This window comes from Coenobita brevimanus, chromosome 51, assembly GCF_032717465.1.
Source record: "Coenobita brevimanus isolate Jiangsu-jjx chromosome 51, ASM3271746v2, whole genome shotgun sequence".
Lineage (NCBI taxonomy): Eukaryota > Metazoa > Arthropoda > Malacostraca > Decapoda > Coenobitidae > Coenobita > Coenobita brevimanus.
Window position 1 is genome coordinate 34,408,960 of NC_137004.1, and position 18,044 is coordinate 34,427,003.

The window sequence follows — 18,044 nt, forward strand, 5'->3', positions numbered from 1 at the left end:
CGTTGTCTGTTACAAGTAAATAAATGTTGTAAATAAGATTACAAAAACCGGCAAGAGTCAAGAGTGTCTCACTTCGTTCACTGAGAGATTTCAGTACGCTGCATTGCGTTCAGTTATTTTTCGGGGATTACTTGATCAAGGACATTTCTTCGTACTGTCATTATCAACATTTTTATCACCATTCATTTCCACATTTCGCTTTGCCTTAAGAACACAGTCACCCTTATTATACTTTTTCATTTTCTATGAGAGGAAATACTTACCGGTAACTATTTTCGGTCACACCCTCGTATCAACATACGTATCGCACCAAGGTGGGAGGAAGGGAGGGATGTATCATATGGGATTGGTGTGGCTCAGTCGTGGAGGGCAAGTGCTTGGCTGTGCTGTGTGCTGTCGTGACGAAAGTTAAAATAATGAGATACCAGCTTAATGGATCGTCTATTGGTATTTGCTGTATTAACCCCTGTGTTTTGTAAGATATTTGAGAGGAAGCCAAGAAGAAGGATTAGACAGCGCCTGTACACATGCGTCATTCAAGGTGAGTCATTATACAGTCAACGCCTAGCAACAGATTAAGGTTACATAATTTCTTTTCAGTACTAAACATCTTTCACCTTAACTTGGCCAGATTTTCGTTCTTTTGCACTTCAGTAGCCCAGCGCCAGAAAGAAAATGCTGCGGCTCTGCATCCTTAGTCATAGCCCATCTTTGTGACAGCCATCATAATTATTTGTGCCACTCCATTGTAACAGCTCAGCATTCAAGATCGAGAAACGGCAAATTTAGGCCAAGTTAGTGTAAAATGAGTAACCAGGATGATGAAGTTTTTTTATATGTATCAAAAGCAGTTAGCCTATGCAGCACCGGGGTGATCTTTGGCAGTATAAATCTAACAATGGCACTATAAATTTAACAATCTCATTACCTCATTATTATTATTATTATTTTTTTGTTTGAGGAGGGACTAAGTGAAGTAATAATAGTTACGGGACAAAAGCATAAATGAAGAGAATGTGGTACAATTTTCCTTAATGTGCAATATAGCAATACTGGCACTCAGACTTTACTCAGAGATTATACGGGTGAAGGAGTGAAGTAGGGGAGATGTGAAGACGGGAAGTAGGAGATTGAAAGATTGGAGAAAAGGGAAGAACGAAGATGAGATAAAGGGGAACTCGAGAGAAAGGGAACTACAATGATGGGGGAGAAGAGCAGAAGGGTAAATACGAAGATGGAAAGAAGAGAGGATACGAATGAGGGGAGATATAAAAGAGGGATGAAGGCCACACATTTAGGGAACGCTCTGGAGTGGCATCGAACCCTACTGACCGGTAGGTTTGTTGTGTGGACGCTCTCATCTATTGCCTGTCCGCAACATACAGTCAAACCTGTACCATCTGGCTGTGTTGGTTTCTGTCACTCTTTTCAGTTTCACCGTCTGCGCATCAACTCTCCTACCCTTCTGTTATTCTAACTTAACCAAATTTACACCATACCGGTACCACTATGTCCTCTTTCACCGTCTTTGCCTATGTATCTCTCCTACCTTCCTGGTAAACCTAATCATACCTTTACCATACCATCGTCTAATACCATTTTACTATTTTACAGTCTGTTTTGTATTTACCCCCCGCCCCTCCCGGCCTAACCTCAACAGCACATTACCCTTGTCAACCTTCTTCATATTTCGTTTCACTGTGCGTTGTGTCTGTCTTATCTCTTTTAACCCAGCCATATGAACACAGATCCCTGTCTACTGTCTTTGTTTTCTGTTACACCGTCTACGCCTTGTATATGTCCTACCACCCTCATAACTAAGGTGACCAGATTTATTGGAGCTAAAAGAGGGCGCGCGCGCGCGCGCGCGCGCGCGCGTGCGTGCGTGTGTGTGTGTGTGTGTGTGTGTGTGTGTGTATCGATAGACAGACAGATAGAGATAGATAGATAGACAGATAGGCATATAGACAGACAAATATAGATAGATATATAGTCTATCTCTATAGCCCAACGCCCTAATCCCGCAAAGGGTGGCCGCAGACAAAACGCCTCCAAGTCGCTCTGTCACCCACCATTTGACTACCCTCCCCCGACTCACCCCCCCTCCCTCACATACCTCTGAACTCCATCCCTCCACCTCATCCTCGGTCTACCCCTCCCTCTCCCTCCCTCCACCTCACCTACATACACCCTCTTAGTCAGTCTTTCACTCTCCATTCTCTCCACATGTCCAAACCACTTCAGTGTATTTCTCCTAATCTTCTCAACCACATCCACATCCACCCCACAACGTTCCTTCACTTCTTCAATCGTCAACCTGTCCCTCCATGTCACTCCACATCCTCCTTTCAAGTAACTCATTTCCACTGCTCTCTCTTGACTTGTTCCCCTCTTGCAAGGTCCACGCCTCGCTTCCATACGTCAGGGTAGGGATCACAATACTATCATGCAGTGACTTCTTAACTTTCATACTCACCTCCCTATTTCTCATCACTGCTTTCAGTGAACCAACAACCTTCCTTCCCTGCTGTACCCTTCCACGCACTTCATCCCCCAAAGTTCCATCCTTACTCATCACACTACCCAAGTACTTGAATGCACTCACATTCTCCATATCCTCACCATCCAACCTCACTGTACACTCAGTGACTTCATTCCTCTCAAACACCGTAACTTTACTTTTGTTTACATTAACTTTCAGCTTCCTCCTCCTACACACTGTCCCAAATTCATTCACCAAACCTTGCAACTCCCATTCATCTTCACTCAACAATACTGTATCAGCAAACAGCAGCACCGGAATCTTCCACATCTCACCCTCATTCATTAGAGCCACCCCCACATCCACTGTCCTACCTTGCACCTCCTTTACAACCCCATCCATGTATTTATTAAACAGCCATGGAGACATCACACAGATAGATATTGACTAATGTGACTGCGACCGCTGCTGCGCTATACCTCAAACTGAGGCTGCTAATCAAACACTAACGTCTCCTACGAACTCCGAACATAACGTACGGTACAGTGAATGGGTCGACCAAAGTTACCAGCTAGTGAGCATTACAGATTTTATATTAATAATTCGGTATTTCATTTGGTTAGGATTATGCATAATTTTTCTAATTAATCCTAATTTCATAAAAGAAGGTCATGTTATATCTAATGCAACAGTAAGTTTCTAAAAGCGGGACAATTAAGATAATTTGCTCAAAAAGCGGGACATTCTAGTCACAATTAAAAAGGTGGGACGGACGTCCAAAAAGCGGGACTGTCCCGCCTTAAAGCGGGACTCTGGTCACCTTTCTCATAACCCTTCCTTTGACTTAACCACTACCGAGCCAAATGTCGTGAAACTGATGTTTCATGACTGCCTGAAATTTATTTCACGATGCTGAAAAGCTGAAAATTCACCCCTGCATTACGGTGATAATTTTATTCATTTTTTCTTGCTACTGACAAACAATTTAGTTCCCAGTGATATATCACTACGATCAGTTTCTTAATTTACTTTCTTTTTCAAAATGTTTTCGACGTACTGCGTATCTACAGTATAATACGGATGCCTATGGGCCATGTTCCAGGCAGCAAAGGAGACCACATCACAATTTTCATTGCGATTTAGTAAGCATATTAACAAACATGTCTCAGTTATAGTACCGGGTATTTATACACAGTATCTGCGGTGTCAACATAGATTTCCTCAGTAAAGTATACAAGAGAAAAAGAATAAGTATGTAATAAGTTCGCTGAGTTTCTCCTATATCACTTGTAATATCTTAAACCACATATTTAAGGATGAGTGGCAAAGCAGTACCGGTGGTCAGCGTGGCTGTTGCTGTCTTGATTCTTCTGTGGTTGAGGAGCGGCAGCGATGACGTGGTGGCAGATACAGCGATTCTGGATGACAGTAGAACACAGCAAGCTGGACTTAAGGTGAGATATTTACGTAGCTAGAATAGGTGTATTGTTATCGACTGCACTGTGGGATACTAAGGCAAGTAACCTCTGTGGGCGTAAGATTTGGTGGAGGTTCTGCGACATACATATATTTCTTTGAAGGTGAGAAGAATGGACGGAAGGCGAGGGGAGGGGTAGTGGAGGGGAATGGAGGGAAGGTGAAAGGAGAGAAAGGGACGTGAGAGAAGGGGGAGAGGGGAAGGGAAATGAGAGGAGGCGAGTGGAGGGGAGTTTAGAGGGGAGGGGAGCGGAGCGGAGGGGAGGGGAGGGGAGCGGAGCGGAAGGGAGGGAAGGTGGGAGGAGGGGAGTTGGGAGGGAAAGTGAGAAGAATGGAACAGAGAGAAGATGAAAGAAGGGGAGATGAGATGAGGGGAAGTAAGAGATGTGGAAGGGAGGGCAAGGGAAAAGGAGGACAGGTTAAGATAGAGCGGACTGGTGAAAAGATACTGGAAAATGGATGGAGAGTTTGTTGGGGGATGACCTAGAAGCAAGCTAGGAGGAAAGGTAAGAGGTTGCGATGCTGAGTGAAGGGAAAGGAGGGAGGCTTAAAGCGGGAAGAGTTTCATAGCCGTTCAACTAAAAAGTGGATCGTTATTGTTGACCTCAATTGTACGCATATTCTTTTTACTGACAGGGAAGGGCAGACAGACTACACCTGCCGGATCTGAAGCAGCGACCTGATATCTGCCTTGCTAAAGAGGAGAGGTATGAATCGTAGTTTTTTTCGGAATACATTATTGTAATGAATTCTCTTTGACTAAGATTGCATGCCCTCTCATCCTCACCTTTTACTTTGTCTAGCCACCTTACTACCTTCTTGTAAGTAAATTATATCCTTTTAATATGGACGTAGTTGACATCAGTATTACACTAGAGGAAAGAGCAATGTAAAAAATAAATCGCTGAGGAAGTCAACAAGAATACGACTGATAATTTACTTCTTGATAAAGATAAGCTTTGAGATCAATATTAATGATGACATGCATTTAGGATATTCTCCAAATAGCTAGTCACTGGTTGTCTGAATAATCGTGGTAGTAAGAAGACAGTCTGGATCATAAGTTTTTCAACTATTTATTCAAACCTGCTTAACGCTGATATCTCACTCCATTTATATCAAGAGGTCATTTGTGAGCAGGAAAAGCTACCAAGCCTCTCATTGTATAAAGATTTGCTCCCCGAGACCAGTTAGAATCAAAAGTAGTACAACACAAGAAAAATCCGTGCCTGTATTTTCGACTTCACTATATTTATTTTAACCTGACCAATCGCCATCAATCCTCTTTCGGTGCTGAGTTGTTATAAATGACCAACACAAGCATATGATGCTAGTCACGAAGAAATACTATGGAAATGATATAGAGTCTTACTAACGTCTTTTTTGCCATTGAATTACGTGAAATTAGTTACAATAAGGCGAAAAGCCGGGCCAAGTTAGAGTGAAAAGAGTATATTGCCTATGATGTCCTGTGGCTGTATCTGGTGGTAATAGGTCTTAGGGCCTGCCCACACTGCGGTCGGAATCGGGCTTTATATTGTTTTCAGAGTTCCAGAGGACGCATCATCTCTCTCTCTTTCTCTTTCTCTCTCTCACACACACAGCGCTCGCTGGCTCAGTGGTAACGTTTTCGCTTGCCACTTGGTAGACGTGAGTTCGCGCCTCGCTAGGTTGCGAAAAGTTTCACTGACGAAATGGATGATTACTGTCCCCCTTGAGCAAGGGGACGGGTGTTTGCGTGTGTGAAGGTCACAGCTTTGCCCTTAGATCGGACTATATGAGCTCTTGGCTCCCTTTCGGGAGAGTAAAAACTGACGATCACGACCATCAAGTGATCCTGACCGACCCGGTGAATTACACATTATGCACACGTATGTATGTATCTTTCCAGTTCTGTCTGAAGAAAATTTATAACTGGCGAAACAGTAAAAACCCAGTCTCTTCTAGTGTGCTTCACATGGTTTGGATTTTCCATTATGTATTCATCAAACTTTAGGAAGATACTTTTGCCTCTGCCTGTATGTATGTTTTTTTCTACATAGAGGCGTCGAGCAGAGAGACCACTCCAGGATTTTCCAGTCCAGTGATGACGATTCCATGCATCAGAGCGACGAACAGCACGCACATGACCAAGAAGGTACAAACAATAACAAAAATAACCAACTACTACTGCTCTACTACTACTACTAATAATAATAATAAAATATTCCTACTACTTCTACTACTACTACTACTACTACTGCTGAATAATAATAATAATAATAAAATAATACAGGGTGACCCAGAAAAACCTCCCACATTTCAAAGGTAAATGAAAAAAAAAAATGATTAAAGATAATCAGAATAATATTTTGCACACATGAAACTTCATTCAGTACAGTTTTTATTCATCATTTTTTAAAGATGACATCCTTCAAATGGTGGCCGTCATTGTCTATACACGCTTGGAGGCGATTCTGAAGGCTGCCATGGCTTAACGGGTCATGTCGGGTGGAACAGCGGCTATCTTCTGCTGAATAGCAACCTTAAGGGCTTCAAGAGTTTGGGGTCAATGAGTATACACTCGTGATTTAAGGTAGCCCCACAGAAAAAAATCACAAGGGGCGAGGTCGGGATCGGGCCAGCTTATCCAGTCTCTCGCACTGAGTTCTTGCACAACCGTCATTTTGTATGGATGAAAGTGAAGGTCTTTGTGTAAGATTCTCCTTGCAGTTTCCCGGGATATCCCTACAATTAAAGCATGCTTCCGCACAGAACGTCTCGGAGACTGCACAACAGATCGCCTCAGTGCTTCAGTATTCTCAGGCATATTAGTGCTCCTAGGTCAACCAGGTGATTTTCTTTTTAAAGCTGAGCCTGTTGCCCTGAAATTCTCAACCCACTGCAAGATGGTTTTCTGCTCTGAAATGTTTTGGTTCCGTGGAATACTGAAACGTCTTCGAAAGGCCCTCTGGACGGCGATCACGGAATGGTTGTTTGTGAAGAACGTTTCGACAGCAAACGCATGGTGTGCTTCCGACCTCTCCATGTTGGCGACTGAGGACAGTTGGGGTTGGGCTACCAACAGACCCTAGCCCTGTCCCTCCCGCCTCACTACTGCCAGTGCTACAGCCTTTCGTAATGTGGGAGGTTTTTTGGGGTCACCCTCTATTACTACTACTACTACTACTTCGTCTTCTTCGTAGTGGTTAGTCTGTATGTAATTCTTCTTCGTCGTTAGTCTGTATGTAATTCTTCTTCGTGGTTAGTCTATGTAATCATTGTCGTCACTGACTACACTTCATGCTTTCGCAAAGAAATACAGTATAATTTTCGTCATAATAAAAGTCATGACATCCTTACAGATTATAATGAAGAACGATGGTAATTCTCTGCGAATAATTAGACAGATAAATGTAGATAGAAAATCAGATTGATATAAATTATGCTTCTTTTCAGGAGAGTGGATCACTTTCACACTGTCGCTGTCTAACCTGCTGATGACAGTTTTCGTCACCATTGGAGTGGTTTTGCTTGCATTGCACTGGAACGAAAAGCACCGGTAAGTTCCACCCTGTATGCCCTTGACCTGCTGGAACACTTCAGACTTTTACTCTGACTATCACTACCCCCCCCCCCCTTTTTTTTTTTTTTTTTTTTTTTTTTTTAGAGGCAAAGATGCACTTGACAGGTTGGTGATGACTGGCTGAATGCGACATGTCAAAATAACATTGTTGTATTTCAAATAATTACCGGTAATTACTGATTATTACCGGTAATTATCTGAAATACAATGATGTTATTCTGACGTTGCATTCAGCCAGTCATCACCAACCTGTCAAGTGCATCTTTGCCTCGATTTAAAAAAAAAAAAAAGAATACATTACTCGTGCAGCTGAAGCAAACAGCAAAAGCTTTCCCAGAGTTGTGTGATGGAAGGTTTGATTATCATAAATGGTCATAGTGGTTCTTTTGAAGCTAAGGAAGTTAATGCCTTACTGTATTTAGTTCGAATAATGACCCAAGGTTTGACTAGTGGGGTAATGTAGATTATTCAATACAGTATACTGTATTTGCCCAGAGAATGATCGACGTTTTATTCTCTTGAAATTCCACATAATGATAATGAAACTTCTCTGCCTTACTTATTTTCCACCTCATTTTTTTCAACAAAATGAAAATATAGTAGGAATTGTACCAAAAATAGTTCTTTTGTTTCGAGATGGATTGGCTGTGTAAGACTGAAGGTCATAGGAAGAGGGAAACACAGACTGAAGAATAGATCCACAGTTGTGTAGTTGCATATGTGGAGGAAGAGTACCAATTAACTCTTGCAGTAAAGGGCTGGGCAAAAAGGGGTGTGATACGCTAGATGGGTATTTCACACCCATTGCAATGAGGAAGGGATTAAAACCAAGACGTTCAGAAGATTATATGTAACCACTGAAATAACGACAGAGGGAGAAGCAAGACTTCGGTGAAAGAAATCACGTAAGAGGAGGAGAGTTGATTAGACAAAAAAATAAAAAAAATAAATAAATAAAAATCGCCTTCTTCATAAGAGCTGTATGTGGTGACTCCTCTTACACGTGAGAGCTGTATATCAATTGGGAAGAAAGAGGCCTGAATACAGTTTTTAACTGTCCAGGGTTAAAGAAAGAATGAAGTCATTTCAGCAAACTTAATCTCATGGAGGTGAACGTCGAGATGAAACGGGTTGCAACAGCAGTGATAATAATCATTTGAGAAATGGAATCGAGAGGGCAAGTGATGTGATTTTTCCATGATAAGCCCCGACAGAAAGAAAGTCAACAGATATTATCTAAGAGATGATGAAAAACTTGTGTTCAGAGACGAGGGATATTCTTGGGTTATTCTTGTGGTTGGGATAATTTTGGGAGGTTGAAAAATAGAGCAACTGCGTTATTGGTGTTTTAAAAGTATCAACGTTTCATTTACCCACAGTTAATAATTATAAACAGATCAGAAACCAGGTTTATTATAGGCTCATCTCTTGATTGCTGACTAATTTCCGTGATGGATGCTGTAAGAAATGAATGGAAAGCAGCGATTAGTGCCTGCTCACCATAATTGGAGCCAGGTACGGGGAAAATTTTTAAAAGAACAACGTCCAGCGTGGCAGCAATAGAGTAGTAGAAATGATACAGCATTGTGATGAAGAGAGACTGACAGGAGTACCGGTAGCAAAGCTGATGAAAGTTGATGATGACATCACTGTTAGTGTATATGCTAATGGTAAATATTTTACCTTTGTCAAAGTTTGGATGAAATCTTGTGGATGAATGAAAAGGAAAGCACAAAAATGTTTTGGAGCATGCTACCAGGTCAGAAGGCAGTAGGAAGAAAGAGGAAGTAGTTGGCGTGGAAGCGACTCTGAGGGGAAGGAGAATCTGTCAGGGCCAATCCAGCATGCAAGGACAGTTATTGATTGGTATGGGAAAGTTGCAGACACATGCAAGCATGACTGACAAGAAAAATACTCAGTTATTTCCCCCGTACTACAACATATAACCAATGAACTTGCAATCCAGGTCCCTAATTTTGTTGTTGGTGCAAAGACACAGTGATAAAAAGACCCTGCAAAAAGGTTTGTGGTTGGCCAGGAAATTAAACTTTAACCACTCGCTTGAGAGTGTGTGTGTGTGTGTGTGTGTGTGTTTAAACGCCAGTGAACCCATTTTGGATTTCATAATGACTGCAGCCCATTGTGTTCCGGCATGTCTTTATAATATGCACAACAACCTTCTTGACAATGTAACTGCATTTTCAGGACTGAACTGACAGGTGTTGCTGAAGAGACAGAAGTACTGGTAAACGGCGTTGACTCCACTGCACATGCTCATCACCACAGCCTTTCTCAAGCAAAAACTACTCACCAGGAACTTGCCAACACAAAACTGAAGACCGTGCAGACTCCATGCAACCACTCTCAGCGTGCAGAAAGTAATGTCTCCACAGCAACAAAAAAGACCAAGCTGAAGCCTAGATCTGAAGTACTGACATCAAAGACCACCACGTCTCTTCTTCCTAGGCTACTAGTTATCGCACGGTCCTGTGACAATGTTGATCTTCAAGATATTGTTGGCATGCACGAGTTCTCTGACACTAACCGAGTACTAATGCAGCCTGATGGATCTGTTCATCCTACTTATGACAAAAGCAAGATAATAAAGTTTCTGGAGCAACTTGTGGAGACTGACAATGATGCTGTTCAGTCGTATACAAACATTACCGTCGAAGAGAAATCACATACCTGTCTTGTGGTCGATGCAATGGCAGTAGTGCAGGAGCTGATGGCTGTCAAGGATTTTAGTAATTGCAAAGCCTTTGGCACAGCATATGTGAGGCTTATTGACTTTAAAGCACAAGGGTATGCCCAAGTACGTGTTATTTTTGACAATTATACTAAACTTTCGTCACTTAAGGAAGGCACAAGAGAGCGTCGGAGAGGAAAGGCGCAGTCTGTTAAATCCTACATAGCTGAAGACTCAACCTGTATTAAAGACAAGAAGGAATTCCTTTCAAGCAATGAAACCTTGGATTCTCTGACCTTGTATCTAGCCCAGAAACTCATAGACACCAGTTTAACATTAAACATGGTGACGGCAACAAGAATGAGTGTCATGACAAACTCTGGATGCCATATCGCCACGGATGTAAGTTCTCAGGAAGAGGCTGACACTCTCATGATTTTGCATTCTGTAGATGCTGCGCTGTCAGGATACTCTGTCCATATATACTCTCAGGACACAGATGTGCTACTTTTGGCTCTTCGTAGAGTACCACAACTTGGCAACAAATGTGCACTGATCATGGGCACAAGTAAGTACAGACGCAGAGTTAAGCTGAAGCCAATCTATGATAAGCTTGGCCCCAAGAAAGCATCTGCACTGATAAACTGGCATGCTCTGACGGGATGTGACACCACAGGACATATTCAGAGTAAGGGGAAGAAAGGCTGCTTCGATGCATTCATGAATGCAAGTTCTTTTGTACTGACTGCAATAGCCGGGCTTGGTCTAGGAGATGAACCATCTCCTGAAGTGCTCAGTGGCTGTGAAGAATTTTTATGCACACTATTCTGTCCCAAGGGAGTCAAGATTAAACAAGCAGCACATCTTAGATGGCATATATTCAAGCAGCAAAAAACAAATAATATGGACAAACTGCCTCCCACTCTTGGTGCCTGGACAGAACACATACGGCGTGCTCATGTGCAAGCAAGCATTTGGCATCAAGATCTCGTCCTTCATCCAGTTTTTCCTGATCCTCTAAAACTTGGATGGCAACAAGAAAATGGCAGGTTTTTGCCAGTGCTGTCCCAGGTTGTACCAGTTCCAGAGTCTGTTTTGCAACTAGTTAGATGCAAATGCGATGCAAACAATGTGGAGTCAAAGCATCCGTGTTCTGGGAGATGCCCATGCAGAAGCAACGGATTGATTTGCATTAAGCTGTGCAAGTGTGAAGCAGACTATGAAAGTTGCACCAACAGAATAGCAGATGAAACATGAACACGATCTTGGTAACATTAATTGCTTAAATGCTTGCTTATGTAGTAATGAATATTCTTGTTATGAGTAAATATCGTTGTTGCAGTTACTGATGTGTTATGAAACAATAGCATACACTACTGCATTTTCAAAGTTCTCTCATTTTTACAAATATGGTACGATTACAGTGGTAAGATATGCCAGAAATGGCAGCCGTTTTGATTTTGGTTGTGGATATCCTTAGCATCAATGGAAAACTAGTAACAGTTTTTCCTGTATTTCGAATGATGTAGTACTGAAACCTTTCCTTCCAAAGTGTATAGGTGAATCATTTTAGGTCATGTTTAGATGTATGAGAAATACTTCAGTGGCGGCATTCTGAAAACTAAAATAACTGCCTGAGCTTTAAAGTAAAAGGCAGTTGACATTATAATGGCCCCCAAAATTGTCGTTATAATGTTAGAAAACAAGATCATGTTTTTGTATGAAATTAAAATATAATGGTTGTGGTGGCCATTTCGAACTCGAAATTGGATGTGTACATCATGATTAAAATACTAGTAAAAGTGTTTTTCTTTACCAGTGATGTTTTTAGATGAAATTGCCTAGATTCATCCCTGTTATTTTTAACTAGCACTTCTTACGTCACAGGAAGATGTGGTGCTGTACCTCATCTTTTCCCCCTCCCCTCCCTCTCTCACACACACACACACACGACGTTTTCTCTAAGTAAAGTGTGGCAATAACCTTTAAAAAATATTCTGGTGACCACTTCATTGACATTTTTCATTGAACTAGCACACCGGATGAATGTATTGAACAGTTTTGTTTTCTTTTAGAAATAAAAGGGCTAATGAATGCGGTGTCTAATCCCTTCCAGTGGAAGAATCTAACTCAAGCTGAATAAAATCGTGTTGACATAAAGAAAAACAAAAGTCCTCGTATTGAAATGGGGTAAATGTAGACGGAGAAAAATATAAATTCATCATCAGTAGAAAAACAAGATGATGTTGGTAACAGATTGGTTGTTACGGTAGTGGGCTTGGGCAGTTGACTCTAAATTCATTGTGTGCAGAGGTCACGTATATAAATATAATTCAGTGCTAAAATAATATATATATGTGCTAATATGAAACTTGTCTCATATTACAGGAGTCTGCTTCTGGAACAACTGAAGAAAGATCATCAGAAGTGAGTCTAAACTGATTTGATGCCGAGTCCTTAAGGTTGTATTTTATGTTAAGGGTAATAACTTTATTTAGTTCAGAGGGTTCACTGGTTCCAAAAATGATGACGGCTTCAATCTAGTGACGCACTTAAATCTTGCTACCACCAGGCGATATTATTTTAGGAGGAACATTTTGAACAGGAGGGGATAGATACAGTCTTCATTAATCCCATTCCTAACTTGAATAAATTCGTGTGGAGGTAGGAAGAACAATACAGAGGTACGTCATAAGATCGAAGGGTTAAATCTCACAGCTTGGTTACATAGTGGAATTCAGTGAAAGTACTGTTGCAAAAATGGTGTTTATAGCGTGATGTACGTATTGCGATTAAGTAATTAAGTATTGTGGCATAAATACGGCACCATCAAAAGACTTCCGGTACAGAGAGACCACCAAAGTGCTTGCACAATAGATGCACAAAGCATTCTTTTCACCTGTTTCTATTTCATCTTCTAGTACTTCAGCAACTTACGGTATAAAATTAATTCCACTTAGAACAATGTCATCGACGCCAACTAAACTGTAAAGGGCAGCTTTGGTAAAAGTTACCAATGCGACAGCGGCGTCATAAATGACCGAAAGTAATAGCGATAACGTGATCAGAGAGCGCAACGACACTGCGTCCGGTACTTGACCTTGAGCCGCGACTTTGACCTTTGATCGATCTGCACCAAAATAAAATCACTTCCCCCCCCCCCCCAGTGCAATGTATGTGCGATTCTGAATCACACTGTATCAGGCATTTATAACACCGGAACCTGAACTTTGATTTTAACCGAGGACCTTTGGCCTGTGACGTTTGTTCGTTATGCGCCAAAAGCAAATACTTTATTCCCAGACCCACACACAATGTTTAAGGACCAGGCATTCGAGAGAGAACGCTACACGCTCAGCTTTGACCTTTGTTCAGTCTAAACCAAAATGGAATCACGTCTCAGACCCACAAGCAGAGTATGTGGAATTTTTAATCCAGATCGGTTCAGGCATTAATGTGATATTTTGTTAACATACGAGTTTATATGACATATACAGAGATATACATTGAAACGGATTCGAACACCATAGCTATACCTCCAGCATGGCTAATAAAAAGTAATAAAAAATGGCAAATAAAGAGTACCTCCAGTATCCAGCGCCTCACTGTACTATCGTATGATACCTTGTCATATGGAAATCGTTTACTTATGATTCTGAAAGGATGTTTTTTTGTATTGTGAGTAGTACTGAAACTGGTAAATATACGTGTTTAGTGAAGTTTTAATATATATTCATCTTTACAGGAAACAAGAAATTGAGCAGAAAAAAGCCAAAATAAAGAAGTTTACCGAACTCTTTGAAAATTACCGGCCTATGTTAGAGGATGATTTTGATAAGCTGCTTGAAGTTGCCAACAAACTACAAGCCACAAACAAGCGCATCACGGTGGGCAAGACGCTGGGAGGTGGCTACAGTGTGGTAGGAGGGGTATGCACGGTAGCGGGACTGGCACTGGCACCTTTCACAGCTGGCGCTTCTACGCTCCTGGCAACAGCTGGTATGACCTTTAGTGTAGCCGGAGGTGGCGCTGATATTTTGGTGGACGTGCTGAACTGTGGAGATGTAGATAAATTGTTAGAATGTGGAGAAGAGCTTGCAAAACAGGCTAATGATAAATTTCAGGAGCTCTATTCTGCCATGAAAATTGCAAATGAAGGTGTTCTTTGGGTACGTCAATTTATGTTGTCTTTGGAGAAGGTACCGAAGTTTAATTTCAATCCTGGCTCTTTACAGAAGATTGCACAGTTTAAAGACGTTCACAGTCTGGCAAAAGCCATTGTAGTGCTTGAAGCAAGACCGGAACTCAGAATGATAGCCAAGATAGCTTGTAAAGGCTCTGGTTCGAAAACAGTGGTCAAAGCAATTGGCAAAGCAGCCCCCGTGGCCATGAGCAAAGGCGCCAGAATAGCGGCCGGAGCAGCCGCCGGAGCTTTCCTGGTGTGGGACATCAATAACGTTGTCAAGAATGCAAAGGAATTGGGCACAGGATGCAACACGGCCGCAGCTGAAGGCATACGGGACGTGGTGTCCGAAATGAAGTCGGAAGTTGAGGATCTACAAGCACGATATGAGGACCTGACTAAGATCATTAATTCAATGTAAGCTTATTCCACTTTAAAATATACGTGAATCAAGGGCATTCATTATTATGTAGCAAAATTTAAAGAACATTATCAGCATTCTAACACTGTAATATACATTGTATATATATCTCAAGCACATACCCGCCTATCTTAAGTTCACCCCGTTAATCCAATGAAGTTTTTTACACACAAAGAGAGAGAATCACAGGATGGTTTTATTGAGGTTACAAGAGATTTTTCGAATGGGGGGGGGGTTAGTTATAGCCTTCATTAACTCCTTCAAAAGTGCAGGTCTCTCCTAAGCTGAATAAAATAGTCTGAAGGTAGCTAGAAGGATAATATGACATTAGAAGCAATGCCAGATTATTCAGCAGCAGCCAGTGATAATCGACAAGCTTTTCTTGCAAAGGGAACTACTGGTAATTAAAATGTAAAATTTGAAGTAGTGTAGTCAGATAACTTGTGGAGACAGAGGTGAAAATATATCTATTCTTGTATTCTTTTATCCCGTCCAAGAGAGCTGAGAGGTGCAGTAGAGGAGCACGGAAAATTTGTACCATCCAGCACCCTCTGTGTATTTCCTTTTTCTAGCACTGGGCAAGATTTAGCACTGTCCCTATTTTTAGCTGTATGTCCTGGCAGCTAATTGAGTTAGATATTAGTGATGAGGAAAAATGAAAGCAGGAGCCAAGTAAACAAACCCAAAAATGAGAAAAAGACGAATCTCTCGTCCAGTCACATATCACGTTTCTGATTCATCTCTTAACCACCCATGTTCTAGTTCTTAAGGTATGTACCTCATCAGGTAGGGTCAGTCCACCCGCTATACCCTACCCCCTAAGGTGTGTTTTGGCTGTAGTCTCCCCTTCCCATATCAGCTGTGGCGGGTAATATCCTGCCTGCTCCCTGACCCATTGCGGGAGCAGTTGTGTCCTGAATTGGTGGGAGGTTATCCCTCGCTCCCCCCCCCCCTCTCACTGTGTGGTGTATTTCTGTTTCCCGACCGCTGTGGGAGAGATCTATTTCCTGACCCACAGCTAGAACGTTGCTGCAAGCATGGTGCAATAGACAGTCCTGTTTTCAAGACGATGATGTTTTACTGAAGATAACCACACTACCACAAACCCACATGCGATACACGGACCATATACTAACACTCGCTACGCTCAACACCCGTCCATAAATCATCCTCACATATCGAACACATTTTATCGATTTCCTCAAAATATTGTACGTACCAGAGTGCGACACCTTTTGATCTAGTTAGAAGTCTTCATTGGAAATATTAATGACAATCCCAGTTACTCGTTTGTTTATTTGCTATTGTGTTCACTTTCTTCATAAATAAACTTTCTGTATTAATTCTAGATTATTACAAGAACCCCATAGTTATAGGAGATAAAAAACTAATATTGAATTTGAGACTGAAAAGCTACTGTTACCATATCGTTGTCACGCAGGCGGCTAGGTGTGTGTGTGTGTGTGTGTGTGGTTCCTGCTGCACGTAGAGTTTGTCAAAAGGCGCAAAGTCCATTGCGGTGTTCAGTAGAGCAAGTTAAGCTTGTGATGATACTAAAATTGTCTTATTTAAGAGGATTTCAACTTTTCCAGTAACAGGCGTTGGACATCAATTTATCAGCAGACTGGGCTTGATAAATGTAATATCTCAGCCATGAAGCTTAACTCCTTCAGTTAGAGCACGTTTTCTTCATTTCCATTCTGGCCGCAATGTGGTGGTACTCAGTTTACGATAGAGACCTACCTAAATGGCCCATGATATCCCTCACTGAATCGAGAGTATCATTTGTGTTTGTTTAGCATTCTGTGCAAACCACAACACATTAAAAGATTTGCCGCTGAAGGCCAAGTAGGAACTAGTAGAAGGTTAGAGGTAAGCATGAAATGACAAACATGGAATGACAGAATTAGCTGCATTCTGAAACATCTGAAGTTCCCCATCATTTTTAAGAGAATCTAAAATGCTTGACAGAAAACGATGAATGTTATCGTACCCTTGTATAAATGAGAATCCCACGGATCTCGATTAACATTTTGACGAAGATTTAAGAATATTGATTTTTTTTTTTTTGGTTACCGCCATTTTTTTTTCCGCCTCAGACAAACCCACCTCGGCTGAGTGGTTAATTCGGCTCCTTTAACTGTAAATCTGAGTTCCTTTTCTAGCCGACGTCGTAAAGTTTATATCCTGTCACATCCAGACGAGTTTACTAATATTATGAAAGACATCTTGTAGTGAAGGATCAGTGAATGTTATAACTAACCTCTCCAGCTCCATAAGCCTCTCCTAACCTCAATTAAACCGTCTGGAGACAATAAGAGAGAGAGAAAAAAAAGAGCTTAGTAAGACTGATAGAATTTTTTTTTCCCTCTCTTGCCACCGATAGATGATTTTTTTTTTTTTTTTCGTAATCAGAGGGTCAGAAACTCCTTCAGTTACCCTTTCAGTAATAGGAGGTAATTTTCTTCTCTTATTCCTGCTGTTACCAGACGATTTATTTACTAATTAGTACCGAAGAGATTAGCCAGTCTAATCCAGGAACATGATTAAGTCATTTACTCTGATCCTCTACACTATTTAACTAACGAGGATTTATTATTTTTTTTACTATTTTATTATTATTTTTATTATTGTTATTGTTTAGTTATTATTATTATTATTATTATTATTTACGCACATTATATAGATAGATAGGGAGACAGACAGAAAGACAGACTAACGGACAAACAAGCAGACAGACAGACAGGTAGGCTGAGACACAGACAGATAAACAGGAACGTTAAGTATGAAAGTACGCAGATATAACCAGATAAGTAAACAGACACAGACAGACATGGTAGGAAGGACAGGGATAAACAAATTACCCGTCATATCGCACTGAAGAAGAAAAACAATATTGCCTACGAGAATTACGTCACAAAGAATAGCATTATACTCTTCATTTTAACCTGATCAAAGATTTCCGTGTATCCATCCTAAAAGCTGAGATCAGCACAAGATTATACGAGGCTAATCACGAAGAAGTGCTAGGAAAAGGAAGTACACTTGTAGGACTGCTTTTGTCTGCGAAACAGGCAAATAAAAGACGAAAATCTCTGCCTAGAGAACCCTTTCATGGTCGGGAATATTCTGCGACTGCTAACGCCAGACGATTTTAGTCCCAGGAATGAGAGAGGTGAGAGACTTGAAAAAAAGAAAAAAAGAAAAAAAGAAAAGAAAGTAAAAAAA

General features: G+C 41.2%; 1 protein-coding gene across 1 annotated transcript; it reads left to right on the forward strand.

The window, feature by feature from the left end:
• The first annotated feature begins 3,798 nt into the window (after positions 1-3,798).
• On the forward strand, positions 3,799-14,974 carry LOC145400104 (apolipoprotein L6-like). Its single transcript, XM_080272613.1, has 6 exons — positions 3,799-3,936; positions 4,595-4,665; positions 6,001-6,095; positions 7,397-7,499; positions 12,601-12,639; positions 13,958-14,974. Exons 1-6 carry the CDS (start codon positions 3,799-3,801, stop codon positions 14,814-14,816), a joined length of 1,305 nt encoding a protein of 434 aa, XP_080128739.1. The 3' UTR covers positions 14,817-14,974.
• The last annotated feature ends 3,070 nt before the right edge of the window (positions 14,975-18,044 follow it).

Bases quoted from the DNA above. Each gene is read 5' to 3' on its own strand.
- LOC145400104 (XM_080272613.1), top strand. From the start codon at position 3,799: ATGAGTGGCAAAGCAGTACCGGTGGTCAGCGTGGCTGTTGCTGTCTTG. The intron at 7,500-12,600 runs GTAAGTTCCACC...CTCATATTACAG, and splicing joins CACTGGAACGAAAAGCACCG to GAGTCTGCTTCTGGAACAAC. The intron at 12,640-13,957 runs GTGAGTCTAAAC...TCATCTTTACAG, and splicing joins CTGAAGAAAGATCATCAGAA to GAAACAAGAAATTGAGCAGA.